The 12259-nt window shown below is 41.7% G+C and overlaps 1 protein-coding gene across 1 annotated transcript in view; it reads left to right on the forward strand.

Moving 5' to 3' along the window:
* Positions 1–12259, forward strand: part of GAB3 (GRB2 associated binding protein 3) — a 215323-nt gene that overhangs the window by 177770 nt on the left and 25294 nt on the right. Inside the window, exon 6 of the mRNA XM_077478760.1 lies at positions 1390–1642. Within this exon, the coding sequence (XP_077334886.1) occupies positions 1390–1642 (253 nt within the window). The remainder of the gene's footprint in view (positions 1–1389; positions 1643–12259) is intronic.

The raw sequence follows: 12259 nt of genomic DNA on the forward strand, positions 1-12259 counted from the left end.
TTTTTACAGAAGAAAGTCAGCAGTGGTAGCCAATGTGATCCAGTAAATCTATGCTTTAAAAATACTAGACTTGAATGTAACCACTAAGTCTACAGTGACTCCTTAACTTTTCAGAATGTAGTAGGGGCTCCTTGTGGTCAACTGTGGAATTGCATTCATTCGGGACACATCTATTGTCAAGAGCTGAAGCTCTTTAACTATTTCAGCTTTTTATTTTGCACGCTGCTTGAAAGAAACATACTGATCTAGTGAAGGGGGAAGGTGTATTATACCAGTGGCAGAAAAAATAGTGGGTGGTGAAAGAAGCCCCGGATAAATGTCAGTGTTTGAAATTGTGTGTTTGCTTTAAAAGATACACAATACAAGATACAACAATTTGCGATCAAAACCTCAGACGGAGTTGTCAGTCTATATCTTCTTGGCTCCAGTACAAAATGTGAATTAATTAACGGCTTAATCATATCACCACAATACACCTGCTGCTGAAGTGCTTGGCGAACTGAAGGCGAACTACAAAGATATAAAATACCATACAAAGAACCTTGGCATTACATTGACCAGAACTTTCTTGAGAAAAATGCACTACACTCCCACCATAAAAGCTTCTTTAAGAGGCTTTTCCACTTTCCAAGTGTCCAAGAGGCTGGCAGTGATCTCTACATTTAGAACCTGTGTGGTCAGTTCCTTGTGGACTAAAAACGCAAATTTAAAGACTGCAGCCAAGCTCGGATCTGCTCTGTGTTTTTGGTGGGACCCGTGTGCAGCTAATTTGTGGGGTCTGGAAAACGTAAACACTTCCACAGGTCACCTTTTCATTCCGAATTCTCATATTTGTGTGTATTGGGCATATTACTATGAAACTTTGCCATATATAATCACAAATTATTATTATTGATTTATATAGCGCCAACAGTTTACGCAGCGCTTTACAATGTATAGGGGAGACAACACAATTACAGTACAATACAAAAGGTACAGGAGGGCCCAGCTCATAGAGCTTACATTCTAAAGGGAGGGGGTGGTGGTACAAAAGGTAATAGCTGCAGAGAATGATTTGATGGGGGTGGCTCGGGGACAGTTAGGTGGGTGTGGGATAGGCTTCCCTGAATAAATGAGTTTTCAGGGAACTCTTAAAGGTGGACAGGGTAGGGGCTGAGCGGACAGACTGGGGCAGGGAGTTCCAGAGGATGGGAGAGGCTCTGGAGAAGTCTTGAAGGTGAGCATGAGAGGAGGTAACAAGGGAGCTAGAAAGCAGGAGGTACAACAACAAATTGTTGTAGGTATTGATCTCTGATGTTTATTACTGTCTATGACTAGTTCTTATAATTTTTTTCTACTAATGACAGCACAGTATAGATAACACGTCTTTTTTTTTTTGTTGTATTTCAGCCCAGGTTTACACCACAGAATTCCTTCACTTCAGATTGCTCCGATGACAGCTATGTCCCCATGAACCCAAATGCTTCCCCACCATGTTCAGAGTCAGACTGTAGCACAGACGGGTATATCCCTATGAGCCCAGTAACTGCAGCATTTACCTTCCCTGCATCTGCAAACTCAAAGGTTTCCAGCCCTTTACCAGATCTCCCCACAGACCTGGAACCACCTCCTGTGAACCGGGACCTGAAACCACGACGAAAAAGTGAGTTGCATTGCTGTTTTGTGAATCTAATGAACTTAGAAGCATTAAATGTTATAATTTCAGTTTTAATATAACGCATGCCAATGCTAAAACAAAGTCCAATTCTAGTCAAAACATTTATTGAAGTTTTGGACAAAGTATGGTAGTGTTGGAAAGTTTTTTTTTTTTGCTGCTTTGATCTTCTTCGAAGAGATTTCTCCTCGATTTCCTGCATTGCTAACAGAGGAACAGGGAGTTAAGAGGAATTTTGCCAATAAGGACAACGATATCGGCACAAAACATTTTGTAGTGTGGAGAAAAATTAGAAACTCTGACAGAAGGTATTGACCCTTCCCTTCCATCATTAAATCAAACGAAATAAAGAGAGATTTTTGGATGAAGCTGTTTTTTTTTTTCGACCATAAAACTAAATTGTATAAGTAAAACTGAATTGTATAATTATACAATATTGTATAATTGTATAATCTCTAGGCTTTATAGAGATTGACCTAACGTAACCTACATTTTTAAAACCAATTAAATTGTTCTTCAGATGAATAGAATGACACCAATTAGAAGTAGAGAACAAAAAGGGATTGAGATCCCAAATATTACATGGTATTTATAACTACAGACCTTAAATTGATTAGAAGATAGTAGAATTATACAGGAAACCCAGTTATTCTAAATTCTTCATTTTTTTTTTTTGTTTACAATTTTTTTTTAAATCTAAATTATTCTGCCGCAATTGTGTGATAATCTGACCTAATTTGGGGGGGGGGGGGGGGGGAATGATTGAGCCAGATCCTCAACAATCACTGGTATGTCAATCAGATGAGTTGGGACATTTTAGGCTGATTATCTTTTGATAAACCATAAGAAGTAAGATGTGCAAACTTACTACTGCTATATCACTTTGGAATGCACTGTTCATCAAGAGTGTATGCTGAGTAAAAGAAAAGTTGTTTTTTCAACCATTATGTGTAGTTACCTATAGGTAAGAATAAAGAATAAAGTTTCCTGATCTACAGGCATACCCCACTTTTAAGTACACAATGGGGTTTATTTACTAAAGCTGGAAAGTGCAAAACCAGGCTCAATTCTGCATAGAAACCAATGAGCTTCTAACCTCGGCTTGTTCAATTAAACTTTGATAATAAAACCTGGAAGCTCATTGGTTTTTATGCAGAAGTGAGTCTGATTTTGCACTTTCCAGTTAATAAACTAGACTTGTGCACAACGGAAAATTTCGTTTAGTTTCGGTTCGTTGTCATGCGTAAAATAAATCATTTCGTTCTGTTATATTCGTTATGTTACGTTAATACGTTTTTGGATAATTCGTTATTATTCGTAGAGTGTCAAATTCATTCGTTCGTATTCGTTGAAATTTGCTATTTATGTATGTATAGACATTCGTGATAATGATTTGTAGTTTGGAAATTCCTTTGTTTATTGAATCTTTTAACACACACAATGACAACGTCTCTTCTCCTCGGCTCAAATACAATACAACACCCTTCTAACTCACTTCTCAGGAATGCACTTTGCCAGTAATCCAATCTCCGACACAAAATTAATTAGCTGATTGGACTATAAGCTTTACTTTGAGCTAACCTTTTGTTTCATTAGATCTTTAACCAGTTGCCGACCGCCGCACGCCGATGTACGTCGGTACAATGGCACGGGCAGGCATAAGGACATACATGTACGTCCCTTGCCTCCCGCGGGTCGGGGGCCCGATCGGGCCCCCGCCCGGTGCCTGCGGCGGTCGGTATTCGTACGGGAGCGATCCCGGACGAGGGGACGGCCATTCATTCATGGCCACCCCCTCGCGATCGCTCCCGACGAATAGAAATCCCCGGTGACATCACTTCCTCTCCTGTAATGTAAACACAGGAGAGGAAGTGATGTATTCTCTCCTCCGTGTCGGTATTTTTCGTTCCGACACGGAGGAGAGCGGATCAGTAAGTTGCACCAACACTCACACACACAGTAGAACATGCCAGGCACACTCACACCCCCCCTTTACCCCCCGATCACCCCCCCAATTACCCCTGCCCCCCAGTCACAGTGACACCAATGTCATTTTTTTTTTTTTTTTTTTTGCATTGGTGTCATTTGTGACTGTAATAACTGTTAGGGCAGTTAGAGTTAGCCCCCTTTAGTTCTAATGTACCCCCCTAACCCCCCCAATAAAGGTTTAACCCCGTGATCACCCCCCGTCGCCAGTGTCACTAAGGCTGGGTTCACATTGCAGCGGTTTATGAGAACGAATGTGATTCGCACCGCACTGCAGTGCAAATCACATCCGATCTCTGTGCGATTCGAGTTCAGCCATTCGCCGCACCCGCCGCACCCGCCACACCCGCCGCAAATTCGCACGGGACCCTTTTTTTGGCCCGCAGCAGAATCGGATCGCATGGGTGTTCACACCATGCGATCCGAGTTTGCAGATCGCACTGCGATATGCGAACTGATCTGGGGGTGTCAGTAACATTTCACTGACACTCCCAGCAGTTCGCATAGGGCAGTGTGAACTGCCGCCGGGAGGCATGCGATGCGGGAACCCGCCGCGGATTCGCGGCGTTTCCGCATCGCTCCAGTGTGAACCCAGCCTAATAAGCGATCATTTTTCTGATCGCCGTATTAGTGTCACAGGTGACGCTAGTTAGGCAGGTAGGTATTTAGGTTCGCCGCAGCTTTTTATAGCGCCAGGGACCCCCATATACTACCGCATAAAGCCCCCTGATTGCCCCCTAGTTAACCCTTTCACCAGTGATCACCATATAACTGTTACAGGTGACGCTGGTTGGTTAGTTATTTTTTTATAGTTTCAGGGCACCCGCCATTTATTACCTAATAAAGGTTTAACCCCCTGATCACCCGGCGGGTGTCATTTGTGACTAATAACTGTTAGGGCAGTTAGGGTTAGCCCCCTTTAGTTCTAAGGTACCCCCCTAACCCCCCCAATAAAGGTTTAACCCCGTGATCACCCCCCGTCGCCAGTGTCACTAAGGCTGGGTTCACATTGCAGCGGTTTATGAGAACGGATGTGATTCGCACCGCACTGCAGTGCAAATCACATCCGATCTCTGTGCGATTCGAGTTCAGCCATTCGCCGCACCCGCCGCACCCGCCGCAAATTCGCACGGGACCCTTTTTTTGGCCCGCAGCAGAATCGGATCGCATGGGTGTTCACACCATGCGATCCGAGTTTGCAGATCGCACTGCGATATGCGAACTGATCTGGGGGTGTCAGTAACATTTCACTGACACTCCCAGCAGTTCGCATAGGGCAGTGTGAACTGCCGCCGGGAGGCATGCGATGCGGGAACCCGCCGCGCATTCGTGGCGTTCCCGCATCGCTCCAGTGTGAACCCAGCCTAATAAGCGATCGTTTTTCTGATCGCCGTATTAGTGTCACAGGTGACGCTAGTTAGGCAGGTAGGTATTTAGGTTCGCTGCAGCTTTTTATAGCGCCAGGGACCCCCATATACTACCGCATAAAGCCCCCTAATTGCCCCCTAGTTAACCCTTTCACCAGTGATCACCATATAACTGTTACAGGTGACGCTGGTTGGTTAGTTATTTTTTTATAGTTTCAGGGCACCCGCCATTTATTACCTAGTCTCACTAGTGTACCCCTAAATTTAGGGGTGTCTACTTTCCAAAATGGGGTCATTTGGGGGGGTTTGTGCCATCTTGGCATTTTATGGCCTTCAAAACTGTAACGCCCTTAGAAAGCCTGAAGGCGGTGCTTGGTTTTCGGGGCCCCGTACGCGGCTAGGCTCCCAAAAAGTCCCACATATGTGGTATCCCCATACTCAGGAGAAGCAGCAGAATTTATTTTGGGGTGTCATTTCACATATGCCCATGGCATGCGTGAGCAATATATCATTTAGTGACAACTTTGTGAAAAAAAAAAAAAAAAAAAAAAAGTTTGTAATTTTCCCGCAACTTGTGGCAAAATATAAAATATTCCATGGACTCAACATGCCTCTCAGCAAATAGCTTGGGGTGTCTACTTTCTAAAATGGGGTCATTTGTGGGGGTTTTGTGCCATCTTGGCATTTTATGGCCTTCAAAACTGTAATAGGTAGTGAGGAGTGAAATCAAAAAATTACGCCCTTAGAAAGCCTGAAGGCGGTGCTTGGTTTTCGGGGCCCCGTACACGGCTAGGCTCCCAAAAAGTCCCACATATGTGGTATCCCCGTACTCAGGAGAAGCAGCAGAATTTATTTTGGGGTGTCATTTCACATATGCCCATGGCATGCATGAGCAATATATCATTTAGTGACAACTTTGTTAAAAAAAAAAAAAAAAAAAAAAAGTTTGTAATTTTCCCGCAACTTGTGGCAAAATATAAAATATTCCATGAACTCAACATGCCTCTCAGCAAATAGCTTGGGGTGTCTACTTTCTAAAATGGGGTCATTTGTGGGGGTTTTGTGCCATCTTGGCATTTTATGGCCTTCAAAACCGTAATAGGTAGTGAGAAGTGAACTCAAAAATTTACGCCCTTAGAAAGCCTGAAGGCGGTGCTTGGTTTTCGGGGCCCCGTACGCGGCTAGGCTCCCAAAAAGTCCCACATATGTGGTATTCCCATACTCAGGAGAAGCAGCAGAATTTATTTTGGGGTGTCATTTCACATACGCCCATAGCATGTGTGAGCAATATATCATTTAGTGACAACTTTGTGTAAAAAAAAAAAAAAATTTTTTTTTTTGTCATTATTCAATCGCTTGAGGCAAAAAAATAAAATATTCAATGGGCTCAACATGCCTCTTATCAATTTCCTTAGGGGGTCTACTTTCCAAAATGGGGTCATTTGGGGGGGTTTTGTACTGCCCTGCCATTTTAGCACCTCAAGAAATGAGATAGGCAGTCGTAAACTAAAAGCTGCGTAAATTCCAGAAAACGTACCTTAGTTTGTAGATGTGACAACTTTTGCGCAAACCAATAAATATACAATTATTGACTTTTTTTTTACCAAAGACATGTGGCTGAATACATTTTGGCCTAAATGTATGACTAAAATTGAGTTTATTGGATTTTTCTAATAACAAAAAGTAGAAAATATCATTTTTTTTCAAAATTTGCGGTCTTTTTACGTTTATATCGCAAAAAATAAAAATCGCAGAGGCAATCAAATACCATCAAAAGAAAGCTCTATTTGTGGGAAGAAAAGGACGCAAATTTTGTTTGGGTACAACATTGCATGACCGCGCAATTACCAGTTAAAGCAGCGCAGTGCCAAAGTGTAAAAAGACCTCTGGTCATTTACCAGCAAAATGGTCCGGTCTGAAAGTGGTTAAAGAATTACCAAATTCATTCGTTATATTTCTTTCATATTCGTTGTTATTCATTATTTTTATATTCGGACATTCAGATGCATCCAAATGTCCGAAAGATGCAAAATTCGGCCGAATTTCGATTCGTTACGAAATGAATTGCACAAGCCTATAATAAAACCCATTGTGTACTTAAAAGTGGGGTATGCCTGTATTGGGGAAGGTTCATTCTGTAGATTTGGTAGTTGTTTCAGATGTAATTTACCATAAAATGACAAATGTATGGGTTGCTTGCAACTACTGTTCCCAGTCTGTATCTGAATTCAAATAACTCTAGAATATCAGTATCCAGTTCTGCTATGCATACAGGCAAAAGCAAGATACATTCTATTAGTCTTCTATTGTTTCCCCGGTGTCCAACTCAGTGTATTTTACAAATTTTCAAAAATGTATTTTACAAAGTATCAAAAAATAAATGGTAACAAGCAGCATTTTATTTTTTTCTTCAGGGAGTACTGAATACAACATTCATCAGGGAGTTGCTAGAGATTGAACTGATATTTGTTCAAACAACCCTATGGGGCTGATTTACTAAAACTAGAGTGCAAAATCTGGTGCAGCTTTGCACAGAAACCAATCAGCTTCCATTTTATTTTTTTTGTCAAAGCTTAATTGAACAAGCTGAAGTTAGAAGCCGATTGGCTGCCATGCACAGACAGCTGCACCAAATTTTGCACTCTCCAGTTTTAGTAAATCATCCACTATTATCCCACTAACTTTGACCTACCTTTAACCCCCCTAGCGGTAATCCCGAGTCTGGCTCGGGTTAGTAATCTACTGATAGAAGCGGTAACCCCGAGCCAGACTCGGGATCGCTTCGCTGGATGCAGGGGAGGACACAGGGAGACTTACTTACCTTGTCCCCTGGATCCAGCGATGTCCGCTGCGCTGTGTGATCGAGCTGTCCTCCGCTCGATTCACAGTGCCGGATGCCGCCGAGCTCCGTTCCCTGCGACATTACGGCGCACGGGAGCGGAGAACGGCGGCAAATTCAAAAAAGTAAAAAGACACAAAACACACACAGCACTGTAATCTTACAGATTACAGTGCTGTATTAAAAAATACACACACCCTTTGTCCATAGTGGTCTGTGCAGTGCCCTGCATGCACTTTTATATTATAAATACTGTTTTTTCTGCCTGGAATTTGGAGATTGTCCATAGCAACCAAAACGTGTCCCTTTTTCAGTGTTTTAGGATTTGATTACATTATTGAATAATTTTTATTATTCTTTATTATATTATAAACTTTATCATACCCGGGATGTCTGCTAGACTCTGGTTTGAACAGATTTAAGAGAGTTATTCCTAAGAATTACAGGACTACAAAATAAAATGCCAAATTTCCATGCAAAATAATTGTACCGCTTTCAGCACCTAATTCCAGACTGAATCATACCGCCAGGGAGGTTAACCATTCTGCATCTTAAAACTGAACCTGAATTGATATTTCACCATATTCTTTGAATTACAGCTAAGCATTTGGGTCCAGTGTTGATTTACCCTATAAATGTAATGTGTTTGACAATAACAGACCACCGGGATGTCGATCAAAAGTAGATTGTACAGTGCGTAATATATTTTCATGACTTGACTGCCAGAAAATTATTTCTGCAAATTATTTGTAAATGTTGCCAAGTATGCACTAACAAGCATCTGGTTTTCTTAAAAATATGCCTTAGCAGACCTTATTTATAAAAAGTGGAGGAAGAGAAAGGAAAGCTTACGTTGCCCACAGCAACCTGCAGCAATGTAATTCTTCTTTTCATTTCCCAACCTACGTTTACATATGACCTGTTGAGTCTAATTGCCTGCCATAGGATATAGATATTTTTCTTTAGATGTTAAGTAGTTTTTATATGTTATTCTTGTCTTCCTGTTCTTTGTGTGCAAAGAATGCAGATCCTTCACAGAATCCCATACATACTCTATATGTTGGTGATAATTGCCAAGTTCTCTTTCACACAAGGGGGGCTTTCATCAGAGAAGCAATTTTATTTCTAACATTTTGTTTTACAAACAAAAAGGCTTTAATGGCTTCTTAACTTGTGTTACCTGTATTAAAATATTATTTTTGTCGAGTTTTTTTTATTTTTTTATTTTTACTTTGTAGACTTACCAACAGAAGCAAGGGAAATGCTATTCTAATTCTTGAAATAGTCTGAGTTAAGAAAAGACGTTGTGCTGTTATTGAAAGCAATCTCTTTTGATTTTACCTCCCACCACCGTGGTATTAATTATAACATACTCTCGACAGAATAAGTACATCACTAATGGAACTCAAACCTTCACACTAGAGAATAAAAGAACCAATTAGCCAGTAAAGTTATTATATAGTTGTTTCTTCTTATTCTTTCTTGTATCGACATTTAACAAGTTTTCTTCTTTATTTAACAAAAAACAGGGTGACCTCCTCACTTTTCTGTGTATTGTCACCTGTGGATGTCTCCTTCCTGGGAATTTTACCTATGGAGATTAAAAGAAGCTTATACTCTTCTCTTTATGCTGTTTGGCATCCTCCATAAGAGAAATAGGTCAGCACTTTTTAGCCCCTGTACACACGGTCGGAGATTCCGACGGAATGTGTCCTATCGGACCGGTTTGTCGGATAATCCGACTGTGTGTGGTATGCATCGGACTGTTTCCGTCTGAATATCCGACGGACCCAATTTTCCAACTTTTTCCGACAAACTGGTCCGATAGGACATACTCCGATCATGTGTAGAGAATCCCGATCGGACACAGTGCCACGCATGCTCAGATCAAATTCCTACACCAAAGCTATTGGCTACTAGCCTGAACGTAGGCCCATCATAACGAAATTACGTCATCACGTTCTGAATGATCGGATTTTTCGACAACTTTGTCCGACCGTGTGTATGCAACAGGTTTGGACAAGATCCAACGGACAAAATCCGACGGATTTGGTTGTCGAAATCTCCGACCGTGTGTACAGGGGCTAAGAGGTGTTGCTAGGATTCTCTGCCAGCTTTCTCCTGATAATGGTTCTCACCTTTAAAGCAAACCTGTACTTAGTCCATTCAGGGCAAAGCAATAGGTTTGTTTTATTTTTTTCACCCTTTACACTCACACTCGCTATTCTTTTACTCACCTATCATTCCCTTCAGCACTAGTAAAAGATGCTGAATGGAATATGGAAAAATGCGTATGGAAAAATATTTGGTCCACTCTAAATCATGGATAGAACCATGGATAGAACCACTTTTTTTTCAGAGAATAAGTGCAGGTAGTCTGCCTTTCCGAATCACCCCTTGTCTATGCCCACTACCCACCTCCGAGCACTGTCCTTTGGTTTCACCCTTCACCTAGAGAATACGGAGAAGTATAATTTTCAGTGCAAAGTAGCCTGTATTGAATTTGCTAATAAAAGTAGGTCCCCTGCAGCCAACAGCAATAGATTCCTCATAGCAACAATAGATCCCCCAGCAACATAAAATACCCCCTGCAACAATGGATCTCCCAGTATCCAGCATCAATAGACTCTCCGGTAGCAAACAACAATAGACAACTCACTCAACAGTAGATCTCTCCCATCAACAATAAAGCTCCCCAACAACAATGGATCCCCCTAGCGCCAATAGAGTCTCCAGGAGACAACATCAATAGATCCCACAGCACATCCCAGCACCCTTGCCATATACACTCAGCGCTGGAGGTGCCAGAGCTGCATTTCCCCCATGTTCCTGCTGAAAAAAAGCCCTGGGTAAAACCATGAAACAAAGCCCCTCTTAGGAAAACCATCCCTTTAGTAACTAGAAATCCTATAATAATCCTTCTCCATTCTCCCACCAGCTCGAGGAGGAGAAAGTGAACTAGGACTTTAATTGTGCTTTAAAGAGGACATATAGCCTATTAAAAATCCATTCAACTTCATTACAAAGTTAAAATCCAGTTAAAAAGAAGTACACAAGAACAGATCAATTGGCATTTCAAACCTGACATAATACATATTTGCGATTTCAAGATAGCGTAATGGATCAACGCGTTTTGCAATATTCTCACTTCCTCAGGATGCACACCCTTGTGAAGATAGATGATATGACTTTACAAAACAGTGATGGCAATATAACAAAAATAAATGGACTCAACAATACAAAAGTAAAAAATCGTATCAAAGTACAAAATATATAGAAATAGTTGATGTCTGGAAGACAAAGATGGGGAGGAAGGGAGAAAACAAACAAAAAAAACACACAAAAAAACCCTCGCCACCACGACACACCACCTCCTGCACCAATAAAAAAAAACAGACAAACAGGATATATACTATGGGGGGGGGGAACCATATAGAGATAAGTGTGGCATATATCTCACCTCAAACAATATTCAACAATAGATCAACATGAATAAAGAAGTGCAAGGCTGACATCATAATAGTCTCAAGGGATGATGTGGAGTAGGTCACCAATGAACTGTGCAGATTACACTAGGTCACTATTGGGGGTGTGCAGATTCTAATAGGTCAATAGTAGGGGTGAAGATTGCAGTAGGTCACCAGTAGGATGTGCAGTGGGTCACTAATAGAGGTGTGCAGATTCTAGTAGGTCACTAGTGGGGGTTTGTAGACTGCAGTAGGTCATTAGTGGGGGATTGTCTGTGAAGATTAGCAGACACTGGGCAGCAAAAAATCACAAAAAAATCACAAGCACAAAAAGAGGCCACAGGAGAAGTCCCGTTGCAAATACATACTACATAACCAATTCAGAGGGGAAGTATCCAGGAGATCGGGGAAATCCTTCAGCGATGGCAGGGGGAATCCAATTGTCCATTCATGCATAAGAGATCCCTTTAAGAGGCCACTCTAAGAGGGCAGACAGAACAATGGATAAAAGGATCATGCCCAAGACATTGATAACATAATGCTCACAAAATTTTTTTGTCTAGCTCAAAAATTTTCAGGTGATAAGTGGCAGCCAGTCTGACAGAAGTCGGTCTTCCGACTTCTGCCGAAGGGGCATGACTGAAAAAGGTCTTCCAATCGGCATTCAATTCACCAATGTCTCAGCTTAAATCCTGGTATACCCTATTCGTTTTTTTTTTTCATTCTACCCTGCGGGCTAACGAAAAAGAATTTAAGAGCTCGGGAGGAGCCGCTGCATTAACTATGTGATATTAGTACAGCGATCACCCCACTGAGCTATTGTGCTCTGACAGGGGGATGACCCCCCCCCCCCCTCCAGAACACACCGGTCAGTGCTCTCTACCATTGACTGAGAGTGCTGATTGGATGCTTATCAGCAGATCTTTGTCGGTCATTCCACTTTGAC

This window comes from Lithobates pipiens, unplaced genomic scaffold, assembly GCF_037356315.1.
Source record: "Lithobates pipiens isolate NorthernLeopardFrog02 unplaced genomic scaffold, aLitPip1_a1.2 Scaffold_1, whole genome shotgun sequence".
NCBI lineage: Eukaryota > Metazoa > Chordata > Amphibia > Anura > Ranidae > Lithobates > Lithobates pipiens.